Genomic DNA, 25,011 nt, shown 5'->3' with positions numbered 1-25,011 from the left:
ATACATATGGCTGCATCTCCATCCGTCCACCAACAATAACCAAACCAGTGTCACCGTCCTTCTACCGCTACAGAAAATGTGGATATAAATAGCATCAAATTATAGCGTTAATGACAGTTCTGCTATTGTATACCAATACTTGTTTCTTTTATAGCGTTTGTCAATTTAAAACGCTATAATTGTTATCGCGGAAAAATAAAATTTTTTAGCCGCGTCAATTTGTTAAGGGTAGGTGTTTTACTATTGCAGATCCAAAATTAAACGCTATCATACATTGACGCAAAAAAAAAAATCATTTTTGCCGCCAGATACTTATTTAAAAAACATGGTGTCTAATTTTTTTTCATTTTCCCTCTCATCTTCTTTTCAATCTTCCCTCTCATTTCATTTTCTTTCTCAACCCTCCATAAAACCTAAACCCTAAACTTTAAAACCCTAAAACCTAAATCATATACCCTAAACTTAAAAATCAACCCTAAAACTTAGACATTTTCCTATTTTAATCTTAAATCTTAAGTTTAAATATATTCGAGTTTTAACCTTTTAAAAATTGAATTCCAAATATTAAATCTAAACAAACTCTAAACTATACACATATATATATCATACCTCAAATTAATCATATCCCCTGAACTCTAGCTAAAAGTTTTAAAATTCTAATTTTTTTATTAGTTCGAAATTTTTAATTTTAATTTCAAATCTCAAATCTAATACTCTAACCCTATACCCTAAATCATAGTACATAGACTCTAAACTCATACTTTTAAACTCTAAATTATGAATACAAAATAAATATAATCAATAATTAGAATATGATTTAATTTTTATATAAATAAAGTTAGTTTTTTTTTTCGGCTATAAATAAAGTTAGTTAAACACTAAATAATAATCTCTAAAAAATTATTAAAAAATTGGATTGATTAATTTTCGATCATTGATTGCTTTAATTTCAAAAATTACGAGTTAGTCTTAGTTAATCCTCTTTGATCAAAAATAAAAATTCTTAGTTAATCTTCTTATTACCTCTTTATTGGTCAATCTATCAAAATTAGGACTACAATTTGTGGCCATTGATTGTTTTTGATATTGTGGCATAAGATCAATCTACTCTCTCTCTCTCTCTCTCTCTCTCACGATTCAATTCCTTGAATCGTGAAACCGAAAATCACACAGTCTTCAGATCTACACACAGAGCTTGACTGGATTCAACCCCTTGTCTCTCTCACTCGGCCATGATGAAAGCTTCGACAAGGCTTGACTCTAGTCAGACGGCTGTCCTTCATAAGCAGAGGAGAAGAAGAGGCTCGCCGGAGATGAATAAAGGGAAAGTCTCGGCCTCTCTTTGCCATGAAGGTGGGTCGTGAGCAGAGTTGGTTGTCGTGAGCTTGAAGGCGGCGGTGACAAGGCGGGGCAAGGCGGCGGCGGCAGCGAATCCCTCGTTTCTGGTTTGATTGTTTTGTCTCTGAAGTTAACAGTTTGGTAGACTGAAAAAGTGAAAGTCACATTCTTTTCTCTAAATGTTTCACTTAGGGACTATTGATTCAGTTGCTCCAAGAGAGCTGATGCAACTGCAGATTTGAGTGGTGCTATTGAGGTTTGGCACTCTTACTTGCCTTTTACTACTGAAAGAGCATATCTTTAGTAGCTATTTTCATGTTGACAGGCAGGAAACAAGGAGGACTCTGAGAAGTACAGCAAACGAACTGTGATGGTAGTACTCTTAGTTATTATATCATCCACTTCAGAGCAGCTCGGTGACAATCGCATAACAATCTTCACTCTGCGATTGCTGTAACAGACTCAGAGTTTCTCTTTCAGCAGCTTCATTCTACTCCTTTCTTCTCAGACGGCAGGTCTTGGGAGTCTCAGTTTGGTGATTTCTTCTTTGAATTGGTGTTCGTCTCTTCTCACCTCTCATGCGGACACTGGAGGGTCTCTTTGTGGGAAGTTTCTCTTGCCGAGATTCCAGCGATCTTAGGATTGTGTTGTAGGTTGAAGATGAAGTCCCTAAACTTAGTAATTGTTTTGGTTTGTGTAGCTGTTCAATTGTTGTGTGTTTGAGTGTAAGATTAAAAGATAAAAATGATAATCAAAGTTTTGATATGAAATATTTATATATATGTAATAGTTTATATATTTGGTGTACTTCAAATCCTAAACTCCAAAACTTAACCCCAAACCTCAAATCGTACTTCAAAGTCTAAACCCCAAAACTTAACCCCAAACCCTTCAAACCCTAAACTTCAAAACTTAACCCCAAACTTCTAATATATCCTAAACTATATAGAACATTTTAAACTTAAATAATATTTTGAAAAAAAAATATAACTTTTAAATACAAAACTATAAATCTAATACCATAAACCACATATTCTTAACACTAAACCCTATATCATAAACACAAATCCTTTCATTATAATAATCTAATTACTTGACTAAAATATATCCCTTCTACAAAATTATAAGTTTATAAATATGTTATTCAAATGATAAATCCTATACCCCACAACCCAAACCTTATCATAACACTAAAATTTAATTAATTAATAAAATCCTTTTATGTAACACTTTAATTAATAAACTCCAATCCATAAACTTTATATTCTAAATTCTGAACCTTATACACTCAAACTTTATATCATCATAAAAACTTTTATTTTACACTTTACTCGTAGAACTAAATTAGAAACCACAAAACATAATTTTAAAAAATTCTAAACTCTAAATCCTAAACTACAAACACAAACCTTATTCTAAACCCTAAGTGTATATTACTTTTCAAATATAATTTTTTGAAATCTAAAACTTAAACTCCATATTTACTCTTCCAAACTTTAATTTCAAATGTTTATTTTTAGCCATAAACTATACTTCATAAACCTCAACCTTTTTTACCTTATTTATAAACCTATATCATAAATTTAGTCTCTATTTTTTATAAAAAAAATTAACTCTAAATTTTAGATATAAATTCTAAATCTATTTTTTTCACTTTAACTTAATATCACAAACTTAAAAAAACGAACTCTATTTCGTAAACCCCAAATTCCATTTACTACAAATATTTTGTTGGCTTTGCGTATTAAAAAGGAAAAAAAAAGAAAAATAAAATAATAGAAAAATCTGATTGGTCAAAAAGTGACCACTATAGTGCAAGTGTGAAGATCACACTCTCTTTTAACCACAACTAATAGATCAAACTAAATCCAATGACCAATAATGAACAAACTGAAAATATGTTTCTTCCTATCCTCCCATTCTCCTATCCTCCGTATTCTCTCTTTTTTTTTTCTATCTTCCTCATCCTTACACAAAATCACCATAAACAAAATCTTTCACAACCACCATCACCATAACCTCCGACGCCGCCATCTCTATCTCCTCATTCTCTACCTCCGTTGCTTCCACCATCATCTTTATCTCCACCTCCTCGTTCTCTACCTCCGCCAATGAACTCTGTCTCAACCACTCTTTTTATCTATCCTCTTCTAAAAGCTTCTTCTTTTCCAGATGCATATTCATGGTCTTAGTTAACACCAACTGTATCTCAGGTTTGTTATATGTTCCTAGTTTTGTTTTGAGATTTTTGAATGATTAGTGTTGTTTGGCAAGATTGTAACTTGATTAAATGGGGATTTGACTTCAGGGACGGGGAAGAGGAAGTGGAATTGATAATGGGGCTGGTGGTTGCTCTTATTCTCGTAGTGTCACAACATTGAAGGGTATGTCTGATGCAATCCATATCCAATAGCCATTGTTCTCTCTCTGTGTTTGGAATTTAATTTTAGATTTGTTTGTTCTTGTTACAGGAAGAAGCTGGATATGAAGAAGATGTGCTAGTGGAGATGGAGCCGAGCTAGAAGAAGAAAAAGAGAGAGAGAGGGAGCAGACAAAGACGTAAGGAAGACGAAGAAGATGGAAGAGGACGACGGTGACGACAGGATACACGATGGGAGGAAGGCAGCGGCGTAGATTAGGTTTAGTTTTGGTTAGTTTATTAGGTTTGGTTTAGATATGGTTAATTTAATAAGGCGGGTTTGTGTGTAAACCAATGTTAATAAATAAACTGATATTAGTTGTAAACCAATTCTTTGTATACTGATTTTAATTAATAAATAAAAATTAATTTTTAATTATGAATTAATTTTTGATTTAATTTTGAATGATTTAATAATGAGTTTTGGTTTGGTAATTATTTTTAATAAAATTTTGGATAATTAAAAACAAATTAATAACACAAAACATTTGCTATCATTGTTTATTTAACTATAGCATTCGAAAGATCCGCTATCAAAAGGGTCAGACCTACGATAGCGGGCGCTGTCAGAGCGTTTTAGGGAACACTATTAAAACGAACTAATAGCGTTTAACGCCTGCTATTAATACCCACATTTCATGTAGTGTATGTGTAATTGCTTATGGAAGTTGCTATCTCTCTATGGTGTGCATTATGTGGAAAATACTCATGTTATTCCACCAACATGGGTAAGTAGAAAGGATTAATAATCTCTAGACAAAGGACGAAGAAGATGAAAAGTTAAACCTGCAGATTCGTTTCCCAGAGCTTTCTCAGGTTGTGATCAAAGAAGAACAAAGACCAAACAGAGGTAACAACAACCAAAATCTGCTTCTTTGGTTACCCATCTTTATAGTACCTATCAATAACACCAGAGGCCATTGCCACATCCCAGAGGCAACACAGATCTTGTCAGGCCAAAGGGTGATCTCCGCAAACCTTCATCCACACGCCTGGTATGAGGCTTGAGGACTTAATTCACCAAACATTTATAATAGCAAAACCATAAAGAGGCACAAGCACTAAGCTGCAAAATCACTAGCTTACCTGAATCTTTGCATCGTTTGTAGCAACGATAACCTCCTTCTTTCCATCTCCATTAAAATCAGCTATGATAGGTGGTGTGAGACGATCAGCTTCATGTTTGACTGGGTACTCATCGTACAAATGGAACCATGCTTTTTTTGTGATAAGATTTCAAAGCTTCCAACTTAAAACCAATTGGCCATAAGTAGAGTGGCCCAAATCTCTTATATATTACTCAAGTCTCGTACATATTTTCAATTTTCTCTCCAACACTTTGAACCCTAAATCACCTTCATGCCGTATAAAATCAAGAATCAACAGAGAAATCATGCAATCTAGCTAACGTGCCACATCGTTCACAAAAATAAATTGCAGTCGAGTTCTATCAATACATGAAAGTTTTCAAAGCTTGCTCTAGGAGCAAATCAATTAAGGGTTCTAGAGGTAAGAAGACGATTAGTAGGATGGGGAGGGGTGAAGCGGAAATCACCTGAAGAGTGAAGAAAGCAAATCCACAGATCATCAAAATCCCCAAATGATCGTCGAGAAGCAGAATCTCCGGTTAGTATTCGTCCAACACGAAGTCGTGTTAGTGTATTGAACATTTTGTAACTAAACAGCCTGGCGTTTTGATCACTGAACGTTACGTCGTTAGATTCCCCGACACGGTAGAGATAATTCATCCAAAAGTATTAGTTTAAACTTCTGTTCAAAAACGCAGGTGCCTAGGCGTCCGCCTTGTCTCTAGCCAAACCCAAGCCAAAGCAATTTTGATGTATACTGCGAATAATGCGAAAATTTAAATTGTATACGGAGTTCAACGAAGCCGGGTTGATTGACATACGTTCAACGCACTTAACCACTAGGAGACAGCGATCACTTTGTAATTTTGCGCATATGTTAATATATAAACTATATACCTATGATAAAAATTCAAAACTAGTCTAGATTAAGGCATTGCATTCTAATATATTCATATTTTATATTTAATTAAATATAATAATAGATAAAATAATAATTAAACTAGTCTCCGCGTATACCCCGCTTAATCCCCGATTTTCTGGTAACTCGCTAGGCCCGGGATCGCCGTCCGACTAGCGCCTAATGTAGTTCCGAACAGGGGTTTAAACCAAGGAGCCAAACAAGTTCATTAGCTATCGTATCTAATTTGGGGAGAAAAAAAAAGAAATTGCCTTGGCTTTAATAAGGAACTTATTGGGCAGAATAAAATATTCTATAAAATGTTTATCAAATAATAAAGTTTTCAGAAATATTTTAAAAATATTTTAATGATTTGATTAATCGTAAATTCAATTCAAGAATGATATTGTTTTCAGAAATTTGAAATTGAAATAGTTATATACTTTAAAAAATTTATATAATATAATTTAAATTATATAAATATATTTTAAAATTTGAAGATCTATTAAATAATGTTTCCTATTCATATGATTTATGTTCATTTATATATATTTATAATAAAAATATTTTTTACCATTGATCACAAAAAAAATTAGTGTGAGACTTTTAACATTTTTTAGTAATTTATAATTAGTTTTAAAAATAAAAATATAACAAATACGAAAAAGTTCTAAATTTTTATTATATGTTTATGTGATTGTATAATTTATTTTAGCAATATAACACTAACAAAAATGATATAAAATATAATTTTTTATTATTCACTATCATTAATTACATTATATCTTAAACCACATTAGGTAATTACCTACTGTTAAGGAAATATCAAAGTTATTTAATGTGTCAGAGCTATTTTTTGTGAAAAATATTGTAGTGATGACACATCATTGCTTTTTCAAAAAAAAAATCAAATAATATATAGAGTATCATATCTCTCTCTTTTGTTTACTGTATTGTTCATTGGTGAGAGCAGATACGAACAAGAAGACACTCTTTTTTTCTGACTCATGAGAAAGAGCCAACATGGGATGAAGAACTGAGAAAAGACACACACAAGGTTATGATGTTTATTTGGTTTGACATAAAAATATCTTCATTCATATTGTTTTGACTGTGGGATAATGGCAAGGTCCTTGTCACTAATTTGGTTTTTCGTGAGTTAAAACTTTTTAAAAGGGGTGTAAATTGTCAGAGAATAAAAGTTGGAGCGATTTGCAACAAAATTACACAATAAGTAATAAATTTGTAAGGATGGAAAAACACAAAAAACATGGTTGCCAGTAGCTTTTGTCGGGAGTATTTTACCATTTGCCCATTTTTTCAAACACAGTTAGAACATCTCCGACCCTACTTTAAAACCCACTCCAAACTCCATGTTGCAGTAAAATCATCTCGAACTCTATTCCAAAATCCACTACAAAATAGAGTAATAGACATGATTAAACCAACTCATTACTCCAAAATGGAGTTAAACTTTTTTATTTATAAAATGGTCATTCACATTTAAATATTTTCATTTTCAGTAAAATTGTTATAAATAAGTATATTAATATTATTTTACTATATATATTATAAATTTTACCGTTAACATTTCTTAATTATATATATAGCCATCTAATGAACTATTTTATGCAACAAAATATATATAATATAAAACATAACAGATCATACATATAAAAAATAAAAGATAAGCACCATACAAAAGAAATAACATAAAATAAATCTTACAACAAAGATAATTGCTTAATAATCCGGTAAATCACCTCCGGATCCATTAAAGTTATTAAAATATTGTCTAAACGATGTAGATGGAGGAGGAGCTTGCTGATCTTGTTGTTGAAGACTTCGATTTTGTAAAATTTGTGCTTGTTGAGCTTGAATATATGCTCGGATATTTGGATCTTGTACGGAATTCAAATCCAAAAATAACATTTTGTTTTCCTCCTTCAGTTTTTTCAATGCATAATTTTTTTTTTGAATCTCAAAATGATGTTCTCTTTGTGCGAGATTCCAAGAGTTTCTTTCCCATTTCAGAAAAATCAAAAATAAAGAAGCTCATTTTTTACTTCGAAATGCATTAGTTGATCATTTGTGGGAAAATTATACTAATTCTAATGAATAATTTAAGTTGATGTATTATTGTGTTTAAGCTATGTAATGTAATTTTTAATGTAAAAAATGTTTTCTTTATAAACCTTGTCGAGTATTTTTATAATAAAAAATTAATTATGGTTAATATTGTATTTAATATAATTATTACAATCTGAAAATGGACTGTTTTGCAAATAATATAAATGAAAGGTGATATTATTAATTTTTAAATAAATATAAAATTTAAAATATGGAGTAAAACTTAACTCTATTTTGGAGTTACTCCATTTTGAAGTAGAAAAAAGAGTAATACATTGGAGATGCTTTTATTCATATGTAATATGTAAGTTAGCAGGATATAATTTCACATATATGAATCAATTTAAAATTAGATGGATATATAGTTAATATGTAAGTTAGCTGAATATAATATCACTTATATGGATCATTTTTAAATTAGCATTGTTATATTCTAATTTATCTAGATACTTTTCATGTTAACTAGTATTTAATTTATATTTACCGGTTATTATATCAATTGGTGGTTGTTATTTTTTATCAATTCGGATAAACAAAAAAATTAACTCTCTAATAAATCACAAAACATATGATTAGATATAGATGTCCGGCTAAACATAGAATTAAATCTTTAACAAATCGCAATAGATATGATTAAAATGGTTGTTTAGCCAGATATACATACAAAATTCCCCTGAGAAATAAAACAAAAAAATGGTGTGCAAGCGATCGGCGGAGGAGGAGTCAGGTGGGGAGATGATCCTTTCTTCTTGGCTTTGTTATTCAACCTGCAAAAATCATGACCATGAAAGAAAACAAAATTAAAACACAAAATGATACAAAGATTATATAAACTGCACATGCACAGACACAGACCTATACATACATAGATGCATATATGTATAGTTATTTTTTTTTGTAAGAAAAATGATAATTTAGCTGCTCCCGGCGGAATTCGAACCCGCGACCTTATATATGTATAGTTATTTAGACAAGAACCCATAAAACTAGAGGAAGAGACAAAGAAAGAGAAGAAACAAAAACACAGAAGATTTTACTCGTGTGCTGCTCCATTAATACAAAAGATTGAAGCTTTAAAGGTGGAGATTGAGAGTACCCCGAAGACAAAACCGGAGGAAGCTTTAAGCTTTTGTCTTTATCTGAAACCGGAAAATGAGATCCCGGAGCAAAAAAAACGGATGAGCCCAAACAGATAACTACAAAGCTTCTTTTTTTTGCAAAGATGGAAACAAAAATCGAAGCTTTTATTTTTGCTGTGAATTTGTAGAGACTAAAGAGAGAGAGAGAGAGGCGAAGTGAACAAAGGGAAAGAATAAACATTGTATGGACTGGCTTGGTTTGAGAGACAATGTATGTCCCCTCACGCTTCGTCGGTTAGCTGCTCAGGCGACTGTCTATTCACTCTGGTGGGAGCGTAATAACAGGTTGCATAACTCGATCTCAACGCCGGTGTCGCATACTTTCAAAAAGATTGATAGACTCGTTCGTAACTCCATCATTGCAAGGAAGAACCTCAAAAAGTTCGGTAACCTAATGAGACTTTGGCTGAAGTATGAGTGATCAAACTAACCTACCTAGTAGTTAGTACCTTGTAGTCTTTCTCTGTTTTTCTTTTTTGCCAGAGAGGGGCTAGCCCGCTTAAACATTTTGTACAAATAAAACTTCTCATTTTCTAATGATATTCACATACTTAGCAAAAAAACAAAAGAATAAACATTGAAAGAGCTTTACTGAGTTGACGAGGCTATAGGTAATAGTTTTATACAGGGGTAGCAATGTAATTAAAAAAATACACATCAGCGAAAAAAAATGCTTTCCTTCCTGTGCAAATATGCACTTAGTTTTTGTACAGGAAGTGCAATTACTCTAAAAGTTGTAAGAAGAAAGTGGGAATATTTATGATTTGGGTGAAGAAGGAAAGGTAGCATATTTAGTGGGTGTAGTTATGGAAAATAAAATCACGCGTTAAATAATGGAGAGAACAAAATATATTGATGGCAAAGCTGTAATTTTAGGTGTCCTGGCATCCTATATTTGAAAAAGGAAGAGGAGAAACATAAACAGAACACAAAGAGACAGAGCAGATCTGTGGAAAGAAAGCGAAAGATGGCTGGTGAAGAAGGACAAGTGATCGCATGTCACACCGTGGAGGCATGGAATGAACAACTCCAAAAGGGCAATGACTCTAAAACTCTTGTAATCTGGCCTTTTCTCCCTTCTTCCTCTTCCATCTTTTTATTTGATTTGGTGTTGTTGAGATATGGGTTTGTCTGTCTCTTATCCTATAGATTTGATTGGTTTGATTTTTATAGTCTCGATCTGTTTCATCGTCTCGCAATACAATACGTTTGATTCTTACCGATCTGAATGCATGCTTGGCACACCATGTCACCATATATGAATTAATGTAGGACGTATCAATACGTATATAGAATTTGAAATCTTTTCTTTCTTTTTCAGCATTACCATTCATATATTAGATTCTAGGGTATTATAGTAGATCTTATTGACGAGAGGTAGCGATATATGCTTCTGTGAAAATAAAGGACCCTAGAAAAAATGTTTTACCCTGGAAGCAAATACCGCGACTATATTATATGTGATACAAACCTATTGTAGTTATAACATTGTTATGACATTATTGGCATCTATGGTTGTATTGTTACATTCTTCTCAATGAAATGATCCATGAGTTGGTTAAATTGTTGAAGGTGGTGGTTGATTTCACGGCGTCTTGGTGTGGGCCATGTCGTTTCATAGCTCCATTCTTTGCTGATTTGGCTAAGAAACTCCCTAATGTGATGTTCCTCAAGGTTGATATTGATGAACTAAAGGTAACAAAACAAATATCACCCGACTCTTTATTCATCTTCTTTGTTGAGAGAGATTGTTTTATAATTCACTATGACCAAAGATCTAACAAATTACGTTTTTATTTATGATGGAACAGTCAGTGGCGAGTGACTGGGCGATTGAGTCGATGCCAACATTCATGTTCATGAAAGAAGGGAAGATTGTGGACAAAGTTGTTGGAGCCAAGAAAGATGAGCTTCAGTCTACTATTGCCAAGCACTTGGCTTAACTAAACCTTTTATATGTCTTGTCTTAAGATATTGAATTCATTGCTTTTTATGTACTCTTGAGATGTTTTGACTTGTTCCCTCTTTGTTATGATGATTCCTGTTTAATCTCGTCTGATAAGATTGTGACTTTCTAGTGAGTTTGTTTAATTATGATTTTGTTTTGTTTATCCAGTTGCTTTTGTCTTTTTTTCTACTTCGAAAACTACTTTCTAGTTTCTACACTTGTTCTAAAGAAACTTAGTTCCTCGCAATATATGTGACGAAAAAGTGTTTAAAAATAAAATAAAATAAGGCAGCTGATGAGGGTGGCGTTTCTTAGCTGAAGATGGGTAATATCATTGCCACGTTTGGATACGGATGAAAATCTGTTTATACTTTATATAGAAAAGAATATGAATCCTCAAATCAAAGTGGGGTTCCCATACAAAAGGAGCACTGAAGCTTTTTTCATGAAATGTAATTAACCAAGTGCAAGACGATGAAGGAAGGTAGCTCATATCGCCAGGCCAGTAAGGCGTTAATTGGCCGAAAAATGAGGTTTGATGATGCCTTCCAGTTTTTACTAAGGCCATCAGTTTCAGCAGCTTGTGTGGATCACCTTGACCCGTAACATATCCCATTTCTTTGTCCACCTCTATACAAATATATAATAACTTAATATTGCAATTTTTAAATCTGTATTATATGATGATCATATCTATACTTAAAGAACATTAAGGGTTCCATATTTGGAATTACTGTCGTTAATGGTATAGAATTTTCTTCCTTTATGTGGCACTCTGATAATCCAAATTCTTTAGTGGTAACAAATTAAGACGCAAGTCTCGTGACACTATATCTTTGACAATAAAGAAAAGATCTAATGAAATTTAAAGACAAAAATCTTGATGATTGACAAGAGAAGCGATTTCTCACCATTACTACCAAGTTGGTGTCAAGCAAGGGCGAATCTAGAAAATAATCTCCATGATTGACAAGTGATTGGAAGATTGTGTATGGAGTTGCTGAGGCCAAGAACGATGAGTTTTCCATCTACCATTGCCACCAAGTTGGTGACAAGCAAAAGCAAAACTAGAGAATTTTTATTCGGGAGACATATAAAAGGTAAAATAAATAAATAATAAAGTAACAAAATAGCGGTTTGATCATGGGTTGACATGAGGATGTAAAGAGATTTGAGGCACCTCGTTTTGACGTTCTACGACTGCAACTCAAACGTTATTCTCGTTAGGGACGGAAAATAAAGAGGGTTTGCTTTCGGCAGTGAAGATGGGGAAGATCATTAGTTAGACGGGTTTGGTTGCGGATGCAAACATGTTCAAAAAGGATAATAATTTATCCTGAAATCAAGGGTCCAAATGGTGGCATAGAAAATTAAGAGAAATAGTTAATCTCCTGTATATTAATTGAGAAGCATTTGAAAAATTAAAACCTTAATTTTGTATTAATTAAAAAAAACCTCAAATCCTAGGTGGCACTCTAAATGCCTTCTAAATTTCATTTCAAAGAATTCTAGAGCATCTAATATAAAGTATAGTTTAATCTAATGGTATCACATTATTCCATAATTATATAACACTAGAGAACATTATATTAACCTAAAATATAGGAAGTGTGTATTCTTTCCTTAAATAAAAGTTACGGAATTACCTAATACGATTTACATATATATGGCAATTAATGATTATGAATAATAAAGATTTGATAACAATTTTTGCATCCTTCTTCATTTTTGTTTAAATTTATATTATTAAAAAAAATTAAACAATCACATTAACCGTATAATAAAAAAATTAGATTTTTTCTTATATGTTATATTTTGAATTTTTTAAAATGACTTTAAAATACAAAAAATAGGAAACCTTATATGTTATATATTTCTTTTTAAAATGACTTTAAAATACAAAAATGAAGACATCTTATATGTTATATTTTTCTTATATGTTCTAATTTTCTTATATGTTATATTTTGAATTTTTTAAAAACGACTTTAAATTACAAAAATGTAAGTTTTTCTTAAGTATACGACTAAAAACATTAAAATGACATGTATCAATTCGATGGTTGATTTGAAAGCTTTCAAAACCATATGAAAGATAAAAGTCAAAATAATTTAACTGTGGAAACAATACTGTTCACTTTTTTCAAGAATGTGTTCGATAGAAAAAATAAGGTTTGTATGTCATAATTTGTTTAATGTCTACTAGAGAACATTATATTAACCTAAAATATAAGAAGTGTGTATTCTTTCCTTAAATAAAAGTTACAGAATTACCTAATATGATTTACATATATATATGATAATTAATGATTATGAATAATAAAGATTTGATAACAATTTTTGCATCCTTCTTCATTTTTGTTTAATTTTATATTATTAAAAAATAAACAATCACATGAACCATATAATAAAAAAATAGATTTTTTCTTATATGTTATATTTTGAATTTTTTAAAATGACTTTAAATTACAAAAATGAGGAAACCTTATATGTTATATTTTTTTTTAAAAAGGACTTTAAAATAAAAAAATGAGGACACCTTATATGTTACATTTTTCTTATATGTTAGATTTTTTCTTATATGTTATATTTTGAATTTTTTAAAACGACTTTAAATTACAAAAATGTAAGTTTTCCTTAAGTATACGACTAAAAACATTAAAATGACATGTATAAGTTCGATGGTTGATTTGAAAGCTTTCAAAACCATATGTAAGATAAAAGTCAAAATAATTTAACTGTGAAAACAATACTGTTCACTTTTTCAAGAATGTGTTCGAGGAAAAAATAAGGTATTTATGTCATAATTGTTTAATGTCCACTAGAGAACATTATATTAATCTAAAATATAAGAAGTGTGTATTCTTTTCCTAAATAAAAGCTACGAAATTACCTAATATGATTTACATATATATGACAATTAATGATTATGAATAATAAAGATTTGATAACAACTTTTGCATCCTTCTTCATTTTGTTTAATTTTTTATTATTAAAAAAAATAAACAATCACATTAACCATATAATAAAAAATTAGATTTTTTCTTATATGTTATATTTTGAATTTTTTAAAATGACTTTAAATTACAAAAATGAGGAAACCTTATATGTTATATATTTTTTTTAAAACGACTTTAATATACAAAAATGAGGACACCTTATATGTTATATTTTTCTTATATGTTAGATTTTTTTCTTATATGTTATATTTTGAATTTTTTAAAACGATTTTAAATTACAAAAATGTAAGTTTTCCTTAAGTATACGACTAAAACATTAAAATGACATGTATCAATTCGATTGTTGATTTGAAAGCTTTCAAAACCATGTGGAAGATAAAAGTCAAAATAATTCAACTGTGGAAACAATACTGTTCACTTTTTTTCAAGAATGTGTTCGATGGAAAAAATAAGGTTTTTATGTCATAATTTGTTTAATGTCCAATCCGATCAACCCATGATGTATTAATTATAGTTTTGTTCCATTATTTTTAATAAAAATTGATCTGATCCACCGGAAAAAAATTATATAATAACAACAAAAAATATTTTATATATATAAATAAAATGATCAAATATATAAAAGAAACTATCGATAATATATAAAAATAAATTCACCCTGCGCAAGGCGCAGATATTATCCTAGTTACTACTTATTCTTTAAATATTACATCATTTATGAAAAATTTTCGCTGCGGTTGATTTCTTGTCATTCCTTAAATTTTATAGTATAGATAAAAGAAAAACATTCCTTTTTATAATTGATATGAAACAAAAGGAATAAATATCCATTTTCATTCTTTTTATTTTGTTCCTATTCATTCATTTCCTACTCATTCATATTCATATTTTAATGGTCAGCAGTTAAAGCTCAAGTGAATAAAAACCCCATTGAAGCTTTCCCGTTAAGAGAATCAAGATGGATTTGTTTTTGACATTTTATGGTCTTAATTATAGACTTTATAGTATATATAATTGATATCCATATTATACCTTTAAGGAAAACTATGCAAACTTGTAAATGCAAACTTCAAACATCCATTTAAACTTCCAAGTGATAATCATCGGATACATAAAAAATCACCAAAAAACAAAAACAGAGAAATTAATTCTCCTCGATCCTCTTCTGCTAATACTAATAAATCGCAGAGAGAACTTTCATCCAATAAAGCAAAAAAAAAAAGAAAAGAAAAACGGATACAAGCAGAAAACCCTTGATTAAAAAGAAGGGTTTTGCTTGATCTCGACATACATAGTTATATAAAATAGAACTACATAAAGCCCTAATAATAGCCGTAACCATATCCACCCGAATAAGGATATTGTTGTTGGTAAGGTTGCATAGTCGGCGGTGCCGAAGGGTAGTAACTGTGAGACGATGACGGGTGGTAGCTGCTCATATTCATATCTCCAGGCCAATAAGGCGTTGATTGGCCAAAGTAAGAGTTTTGATAACTGTTGCCAAAATGGGAATGATCATGATGATGATGTGTTCCGGTTTTCACAAACGCCATTTCAGCGTCTTTACCTTTCCTTGAAGCCATCAATTTCAATAGCTTGTTTGGGTCGCCTTGACCCGTTACGTAAGCCATTCCTTCGTCCACGTCTATCCAAAAGTTTCCTCCTAAACCATATCGCACGATAATCAGTAAAATGAATTGATATTGAGACTATATATATATGATGTTTATATGAATGTACGAACCTTTGATTTTCTTAAGAATTTTCGTCATGCTCTTGTGCCATTCGGGAGAGCTAGTGTTCACTTTGAACCCACAAGTCTGCAAAAAAACGTTCAAATAATTTTAACACATAAGATAATACAAATCGCTAGAATCATCAAAGTATATATATTGAAAAACAATATTATGGATATGTAATGATGAATTGAAAACGGACCAGTCTTGTAGTCTGACGATTTGACGAAAACATGCTTGTCATCTTTGATGAACTCGTGAGGAAAAACTATATGGAGTTGTATGAACAGAAAGGTTTTGTTTTCCTTTGCAAAATGAACGAGAGTACTGGTATATATTTATATTGGTTTCGATAATCAATACTGGATTTATAAATCTATACCAATATGGTAACCATGTTTATATTTTACATAATGGGTTTCATATTTGGAATTAGTGTCGTTAATGGTATAATATTCGCTTTCCTTATGTGGCATATTTGATCCATATTCTTTAGTGGTCTATAAATTAGGACGCAAGTCTCTCTCTAGCTCCATATCTTCTATCTTTAAACAATAAATACATATTTTCTCAATACGTTGATCTAAACATTAAACAATAAACACATATTTTCTCAATAGGTTGATCTAAACAGAATATAAAAATTCATGAAAAGAAAAGGTCATATGATATTTGTTATAAACCATTTAGTGATCGACTCATTTATCAGTCCGTGTAGCAAGACGGGCCAAGCCCATCCGCAGGATCATACTGGCGTCTATCTACTCTTGTGTTTATCTACATTATAGTTGGTGTTTATCTTACGTATTGTTAGTCATTATCTAGTTAAGGATAAGTACGATCTCATGTCGATCCAGTACTTAGACCGTCATCACCATATGTATATAAAGACCAGTTGGTCGACCTAATAATACACACAAGTTCCCCTCTTCATTCACAACTTGTTCTTGAATGTTTAAAGTCTTTCTCTGATATGTTGAAATCGACTAGAACCTGTCTCAAATTTGAAAGAATTTTTTTAATATTTTTAAGATAAATCCGATTTTTCTTATAGATAAATCTGAAATTTTTAAAGATAAATCTGATTTTTTTGATAAATCCGACAGAAAACAATATATTATATATTTTAATTCGATTTTCCTATTTTTTTTAAAAAAACCTTATATCTTTATCTTAAATAAAAAAAAAAAAAGGATTTTTAGCATTTATCAGAAAAATATCGATTTATTTTTTTTCCTAATCCTACTAGGAATAGGAATTGCTAGTATTTATCTGAAAATAAATAAATTTCGGATTATTACTGATATACTAGCATTATCAAATCATTATATTTAATCTGATAAATATCGAAAACAAATAAAAGTAAGAAATGATTGGATTTTTTTTGAAAATGTATACTAATCTGATTTCATGCATGAATTTAACTTTATCTCGATTTTGTATAGGTTTAACTTTACCTTCCTGCATATCACATGAAATCATCTGATTAGGATAGATCATTCACACTGATTAGTTTACTTTCATGTCGAAAATTGATAAAACTGATCAGATTTCATGCAATGGATTTAACTTTATCCTAGATGTATAGGTTTAACTTTACCTTCCTGCATATACATGAAATCGTTTGGATCATTGAAAAAAAATATTGTTATTTACTTGCATTGCTTGTACCCGACTGAAAGAGTATGTGAATGATCCGATTATTTTCTTACTAATGGGGATAAACTACAAATATTTTTCAGATGTCAAAGATTGCGAATCTTGATTTCAGTGCTTTGAAAAGCAATGGTGACAACTACCTGGAATGGGCGCTTGATGCAAAGATCATGCTGCGATCAAAAGATCTTGGTGACACAATCACCGAAGACAACAATTCTAGTGACAAAGACAAGTATAGAGCTATCTACATGATACGCCACCATCTCCAAGAGACCTTGAAAACTCAGTACATGACCATGGAAAATCCATATGACCTTTGGATCGCTTTACAGCGAAGATATGACCACCAGAAAACGGTGTTGCTTCCAAAGGCTCAATATGATTGGAAACACATAAGGTTCTTGGACTACAAATCAGTAGACGAGTACAACTCAGTCCTGTTCAGAATTGTGTCCTTGTTAAGGTTATGTGGTGAAAAAGTAACCGAGGAAGAGATGCTTAATAAAACTCTCTCCACGTTTCCTCAAACCAACATGGTATTGCAACAGCAGTACAGAGAGAGGAATTTCGCCACATATACTGAGTTGATAGAATGTCTCTTGTTGGCTGAAGCTAACAACGAACTGTTATTGAAAAACAGTGAGATGAGACCTCCTGGTACAGCTCCATTACCCGACATCTCTAAGCTGGCTATAGAGCCAAAGAAAGAGAGTAACCTTGTCCAACACAATGACCATCCCGGTCCAAACCGTAGAAGAAGTCAAGGACAAGGTCGTGGTTCTTTTAAAGCACACGGGCGAAGACGTGGTCGCGGTACCAAACCCGGCTTTAGCCGTGGTCGTGGCCGAGGCCGTAGTGTGTCTTTTAAACCACAGATCAAAGCTGATCGATGCCACAGATGTGGTATGGGTAATCATTGGGCAAAGAATTGCCGAACTCCTAAGCATTTGTGTGAGCTTTACATGGAGAGCTTAAAAAGAAACCCGGAAGCTAACATGGTTCGAGACCCGGGATATGATGATGATGATGATGATGACTTGGAAGACGTCCAGGATCACCAGCACGAGTCAGACAAAGTTGATCACATGGAGTTTGAAACTTCAGACATACTGAAATAAGGAATTAAAATTCCATATCGTTTTTTTTATTGTTTTCCCCTGGATTTGGTGTTCTTTAAGATTGTTTATCAGTGTTTGGCTTTGGATTTAACTTTATCCTTATGAATGAATAAATTTTTTTTTCATTTCTCATATGCCTAAGAATTAGATCATTAAAGATACCATCTCTGAAAATTTTATTATTGTTCATTAACTTTATGATTATTGTTTTTGAAGAATGAAAAGTGGAATGGATACAATCGTGGTGGACAGTGGCACCAGCCACACCATTTTGAGAGACAAACGATTTTTCATACATCTCACACATAAGGTAGCTAACATCACCACTATAGCTGGCACGGCTAGCTTAATTGAAGGCTATGGCCACACCAATATCTATTGCCAAAAGGTACACATCTTGAGATTGAAGATGCTTTGTACTCACCTAGATCAAACAAAAGTCTATTGAGCTTTAAAGACATAAGACTGAATGGTTTCCACATCGAAACAATGGGTGAAGGAAGTAAAGAATTCCTACAGATTTATAAAATCACCCAAGGCAATAAGAAAGTCTTTGAGACTATACCTGCGTGTGGGACTGGTCTTTATTATGCCCAGACCAGTCTTGTTGAGGCTAATGCCGTCTTGAATAAAGAATTCAAAGAAGAGTTCACTCTTTGGCACAATCGACTGGGACACCCCGGTTCGAACATGATGCGAAAACTCATATCAAATTCATATGGTCACAGTTTGAAAACAAAAAGAGTTATCCCTAAGAATATCACATGTGAAGCATGCTCACAAGGGAAACTAATTACTAAGCCATCACGTACCAAAGTGAATAAGGAAGTGACAAATTTCCTAGAAAGAATACAAGTTGATATTTGTGGACCAATACACCCACCCTATGGGACATTTAGATATTTTATGGTCCTGATTGACGCATCCACAAGATGGTCACATGTTTGTCTCCTATCAACTCGTAATCTAGCACTTGCAAGATTGCTGGCTCAGATAATAAGACTGAGAGCACATTTTCCAGATTTTCCATTAAAGACTATACGTCTAGACAATGCAAGTGAATTCACTTCCCAAGCTTTTAATGACTATTGTATGTCCATGGGGGTAAGTGTGGAGCATTCTGTAGCACATGTCCATACTCAGAATGGCCTGGCTGAATCCTTTATAAAACGGATCCAGCTGATTGCCCGGCCACTCTTAATGAATACCAAACTCCCAGTATCAGCTTGGGGACATGCAGTACTACATGCAGCTGAGCTAATTCGCATCAGGCCATCTAGTGAGCACAAATACTCGCCATCCCAACTACTAACGGGTCATGAGCCAGATATATCCCATCTAAGAGTTTTTGGATGTGCCGTCCAAGTGCCTATAGCACCACCACAGAGAACAAAGATGGGACCTCAGAGGAGGATGGGAGTATATGTTGGATACGATTCCCCTTCTATTATTAAGTACCTAGAGCCAACAATAGGTGATTTGTTTAAGGCCAGGTTCGCGGATTGTCATTTTGATGAATCCTAGTATCCAGCATTAGGGGGAGATTATGGTAAGCTGGTACAAGATATAAAATGGAATCAAACATCCTTAACATGGCAGGATCCTCGGACTAGAGATTGTGATCTAGAAGTCCGGAAGATTATACATCTTCAAGAGCTAGCTAACAGATTGCCAGATTCCTTTGCTGACCCAAATAGAGTAACCAAGTCATACATACCAGCTGCAAATGCACCAATAAGACTTGATGTCCGTGATGGACATAATCAGGCTGCTACTGCGTCTAAACCACAATTGAAACGTGGTAGACCAGTAGGTTCCAAAGACAAAGAAGTTCGGAAAAGAAAGAGTGCAAAGAAATCCGACAAAGTGGAAACTCTAGACATGGAAAAGGAAACTCATGTACCACCAAAAGATACTTGGGACGCTAAGAATCAAGGTAATGAAGTTCCTGACAATAATGAGATCTCAATAAATTATGTCATGTCTGGAAGGAAATGGAACAGAAAACATGTCGACATGAATGATATATTTGCTTATAATGTAGCAGTCGAATTGATGGATAATAAGGATCTAGAACCCACATCTATACTAGAATGTATGCAACGACCAGATTGGTTGAAATGGAAAGAAGCCATTAATGTGGAGTTAGAATCACTGAAAAAGAGAGGAGTGTTTGGACAGATCATCCGGACACCTCACAACATAAAACCAGTGGGATACAAATGGGTTTTGGGGAGAAAAAGAAATGAGAAAGGAGAAGTTGTGAGATATAAAGCACGACTTGTTGCACAAGGATTCTCACAAAGACCAGAAATAGATCATGAGGAAACTTATTCCCCTGTGGTGGATGCTACGACCTTAAGATTTCTAATAAGTCTGGCTGTAAGAGAAGGTCTTGATATGCGGTTAATGGATGTTGTAACTGCCTACTTATATGGTCCACTGGATAATGAGATATACATGAAAATTCTAGATGGTATTGAATTGAAAAACAAAGAGAGTTCTCGAGAACAACATTGTATCAGATTGAACAAGTCTCTTTATGGATTAAAGCAATCAGGTCGAATGTGGTACAATAGACTGTCCGAATATCTCCTGAAAGAAGGATACAAAAACGACCAGATCTGCCCATGCATATTCATAAAGAAGTTCAATAAGGGTTTTGTAATCATTGCAGTATATGTAGATGATTTAAATATCCTAGGAACCTCTGGAGAAATTTCCCAAACTGTTAAATATCTCAAGAAAGAATTCGAGATGAAAGATCTTGGAAAAACAAAGTTTTGTTTGGGATTGCAACTTGAGTATATGAAAGATGGAATTCTTGTGCATCAAAAGGCATATACAGAAAAAGTACTCAAAAGATTTAATATGGACCAGTCTCACCCATTGACTAGCCCCATGGTCGTGAGAAGTCTTGGTCCGGACACTGACCCATTTGGTCCGAAGAAGAAAAATGAGGAAGTCCTTGGTCCCGAAGTCTTATTTTCCCTTTTACCACATTGGGTTTTGGGTTTGTCAATAGAGGTTTTAATGAGGCAACATCCAAAGCATGAATGAACCTTGACCGGATGTGTCGATCAAAGGGGAGTGTTATAAACCATTTAGTGATCGACCCATTTATCAGCCCGTGTAGCAAGACGGGCCAAGCCCATCCGCAGGATCGTACTGGCTCCTATCTACTCTTGTGTTTATCTACAGTATAGTTGGTGTTTATCTTACGTATTGTTAGTCATTATCTAGTTAAGGATAAGTACGATCTCATGTCGATCCAGTACTTAGACCGTCATTACCATATGTATATAAAGACCAGTTGGTCGACCTAATAATACACACAAGTTCCCCTCTTCATTCACAACAATATTGAGTTTAAAGCGTTTTGGATATTTATGAAGATTTACCTATTTGAAAGATAACAGAGTAATATTCGTAAAAGAAATTTAGGCATATATATGCAGAAATATTATCTTTATCCAAACTATTAAAACTTGAGGACAAATTTGAATTGCCAATGATTTTTCCTAAATATTTACAATCTAATGCCACTGAATTAATAACTACTAAATTTTGATAATAATAATATTTAAACCAATTATACCATAACTAACTACTTTCTTAACTGCATCACCTGAGCCGGCCTACGAAGATCACGCCTCACCGATTTTACTTGCACCATGTGGAAGTCCCCTTAGTCCAATGGTTTAACTAAGAGTTCATTAATGTTTCTACACCATCACCATCAGGTCCAGGTTTCAAATTTCTGGAGAAAGCGATTTATTAAACAATTATGCAGGCTACTCAGGAAAGGCTTACAAGGGATATTCAACATGGTGCAAGTAAACTCGGTCAGGCGTGATCTTCGTAGGACGGCTCAGGTGATGCAATTAGGCGTAGATCCTTACAAGGCAGGTAGTATTGTCGGTTGTCAGATCGTCTATCTAATATTTCTCATAATTGTAATATCATAATAAATCAGCGTTAACAAAAAAAAGTAACTACTTTCCTATTTAAAATGATCATGCCAAATAATAATTAATTTACTGTTGGAAATCATAAATTCATATTTATATTCACTGGGGGTGATTAGTTGGGTTGTAGGTAGCTTTAATTTTCATTTAGAGCCTTAAATACTACCAATCATGTTTTATATTGTTTTTTAAAAGCTATAACCAAAAAAATAAAGCTACAGAAAAAAACACAAAAAATGGTTGTAAAAATCTTATTTTCAAATGCCCTATCTTCTTAGCTTTAGAAAATTTTAAAGCTACGTCCTGTAAAGTTAAATAAAAAAATCCTACAGACTAAATTCTAAAGTAAAATTTCTACATTTATAGTCCAACCAATCACCCCTTGTATCGTCTTCCTGACAATATCATTGAATATTTAGTTTTTTAAATTATATCTTCTAAACTATTAAAATATGAGTACAAATTTGAATTGATCCTGACTTTTCCTAAATATTTACAATCTAATTTCACTTAAGTAATAACTATTAATTTAACACAAATATACTTTTACTAGTTTCTAAATTTTGATAATAATAATATCTAAACGAATCATACCATAACTAACTACTTTCCTATTTAAAATGATCTTGCCAAAAAATAATTAATTTACTGTCGAAAATCATAAATTCATAGTTATATTCAGTATCATCTTCCTAACAATATCTTTGAATATTTATTTTTAAAATTATATCTAAACTATTAAAACATGAATACAAATTTGAATTGACCCTCACTTTTCCTAAATATTTACAATCTAATGCCACTGGAATTATAGCGATTAATTTAAAAACAATATGCTTTATTAGTTTCTAAATTTTGATAATAATAATATCTAAACGAATTATATAAATGAAAAGCATAGCACCGTGGCCTAGTCGTCAAGGTTTAAAGGCTTCTACACTCAGGTCTGGGTTCAAATCCAAGACAACGAAATTTCTACAGGAATAGGTATGTGTTTCAATTCCCGAAGAAGACGAATTATGCAGAAAATTAGAGAAAATGCTTACAAGAGATCTTCAGCATGGCGCAAAGAGTACCGTCAGGATTGAATCTCATAGGGCTGGGCTACTCAGGGTGATTCAGTCATGCGTGAATCCTCATAAGGCATGTAGAGTTTTCGGCTATAATATCGTCTATGTAATGTTTCTCATAATTTGTAATATCATAATTAACCAAACAAAAAAACTAACTACTTTCCTATTTAAAATGATCAAACAATAATTAATTTACTGTTGAAAATCATAAATTGATAATTATATTCAGTATCATCTTCCTAACAATATCTTTGAATATTCATTTTTTAAATTATATCCAATGAACGATATATTATTAGTTAATATCCTCATAATTTCGAGAATACGCTAAAACTTAAATAACCGAACACAATAAATTATACTACTTATAAGTTTCCTAAACGTTATAAAGATTTTTTCTTACTTCAAACTTTAGATGATATATACATATTCTTTTTACTTTAACAAAATTTATTAAATATTATACTAATTAATAAAAAATATAATGGAATATCTACGTATTAAATTTGATTTAAACACTTCATAGGTTAACTAATTTTCATATAAAAATGAAAAGCATAGCATATTAAATAACATGATATATAAAAAAAACACATTATAAGATATATTATTTTCTAAAAATTTTATCAAATGACAAATGATTTTTATAACATACCATCAATGTTTTAAAAACCGGGTCGGATGATGAACCTATGAAACATATAAATCATAGTTCATTTTGGGTCAACAAGTTCAAATAAGTTTTAATAATAATATTTTATAAATATTTATGTATATATATGGTAATATAATTTGAATATATATATAATTATATATGTACTTTACTATTTTTACAATTTAAAGTATTAAAATATTTGAAAATTAAATAATAGTTAATAATTTTGTTTTCTTTCTGTAACCACTATCCATCTATCCACATTTCTTCTTCATTTTCATTTTACGTCTTCATGCAAAAAAATCTTTTAACACTTTTAGAATTATGTATACAAAACTTTTCTTCTTCATGTTATATATCATTATATACACTCTAATAACAAATTTAACTAAATCAATGCACACTGAATGACAAGAAACTATATTTGATGTACTACCACTAAAGGAAAAATTATTGAAATATAACTGAATTTGTAGCTGACTTTTTCAATAAAAGTGAATCATCAGTTCTAACTTCTAACGATTTTATCAGCTTTTGGCCAATTTTATTTGGTCAACACAAATCTATTTTAGGGACACATATACCAGACTAAACAAAAGAGTCACAGTTGAACAATTCCAACAAGCCGGTCCAATTAATAAAACATTGCATACCATTTTGTTGTCTAGATATCTAAAAGGGGAAAATCGCATTTTAAACCCTGAAAGTGTCACATTCTCGCACTTTAAACACTGAACGTTTTTGACTAGTACTTTAAACCTTGAAATTGACATTTTTATCATAACAAACATCCAAGTCAACTAGGTGACTTGTACTGTTCATTTTGTGATGACGTGTCGGTTTTTTTTTTTTTTTTTTTCGTTTAAATAAAAAATAAAATACATA

At 31.9% G+C, this 25,011-nt stretch overlaps 3 protein-coding genes and 3 long non-coding RNA genes across 7 annotated transcripts; 4 read left to right on the top strand and 2 right to left on the bottom strand.

Annotated features, from left to right (window-relative positions):
• Positions 1 to 1,052: 1,052 nt before the first annotated feature.
• Positions 1,053 to 2,110, top strand: LOC106367705. 2 transcript variants are annotated; one of them, XR_001273922.3, is made up of 3 exons: positions 1,059 to 1,445; positions 1,531 to 1,594; positions 1,664 to 2,110. It is a non-coding gene; the product is annotated as an uncharacterized LOC106367705 (long non-coding RNA). The 2 variants fall into 2 exon arrangements; XR_001273921.3 differs by having other exon boundaries at positions 1,053 to 1,594.
• A 1,088-nt stretch (positions 2,111 to 3,198) lies between these two features.
• LOC106367704 lies at positions 3,199 to 4,136 on the top strand. The gene is made up of 3 exons (XR_001273920.3): positions 3,199 to 3,551; positions 3,647 to 3,722; positions 3,810 to 4,136. It is a non-coding gene; the product is annotated as an uncharacterized LOC106367704 (long non-coding RNA).
• Positions 4,137 to 8,402: 4,266 nt separating this feature from the next.
• LOC111212432 lies at positions 8,403 to 9,656 on the bottom strand. Its single transcript, XR_002662965.2, has 2 exons — positions 8,970 to 9,656; positions 8,403 to 8,640 (listed from the first exon to the last, which is right to left on the bottom strand). It is a non-coding gene; the product is annotated as an uncharacterized LOC111212432 (long non-coding RNA).
• A 201-nt stretch (positions 9,657 to 9,857) lies between these two features.
• On the top strand, positions 9,858 to 11,127 carry LOC106394766 (thioredoxin H1). The gene is made up of 3 exons (XM_013835322.3): positions 9,858 to 10,069; positions 10,585 to 10,707; positions 10,824 to 11,127. The coding sequence occupies exons 1-3, from the start codon at positions 9,980 to 9,982 to the stop codon at positions 10,953 to 10,955; spliced, it is 345 nt and encodes a 114-aa protein (XP_013690776.1). The 5' UTR covers positions 9,858 to 9,979; the 3' UTR covers positions 10,956 to 11,127.
• Positions 11,128 to 14,623: 3,496 nt separating this feature from the next.
• Positions 14,624 to 15,897, bottom strand: LOC106393843. Its single transcript, XM_013834500.2, has 3 exons — positions 15,856 to 15,897; positions 15,662 to 15,737; positions 14,624 to 15,580 (listed from the first exon to the last, which is right to left on the bottom strand). The coding sequence occupies exons 1-3, from the start codon at positions 15,895 to 15,897 to the stop codon at positions 15,240 to 15,242; spliced, it is 459 nt and encodes a 152-aa protein (XP_013689954.2). The 3' UTR covers positions 14,624 to 15,239.
• Positions 15,898 to 17,395: 1,498 nt separating this feature from the next.
• LOC111209012 lies at positions 17,396 to 18,430 on the top strand. Its single transcript, XM_022708724.2, has one exon. The coding sequence runs from the start codon at positions 17,396 to 17,398 to the stop codon at positions 18,428 to 18,430; it is 1,035 nt and encodes a 344-aa protein (XP_022564445.2).
• Positions 18,431 to 25,011: the final 6,581 nt, after the last annotated feature.

The sequence above is a fragment of the Brassica napus genome, chromosome C8 (genome assembly GCF_020379485.1).
Source record: "Brassica napus cultivar Da-Ae chromosome C8, Da-Ae, whole genome shotgun sequence".
Lineage (NCBI taxonomy): Eukaryota > Viridiplantae > Streptophyta > Magnoliopsida > Brassicales > Brassicaceae > Brassica > Brassica napus.
This window is presented reverse-complemented; position numbering and strand designations above follow the sequence as displayed.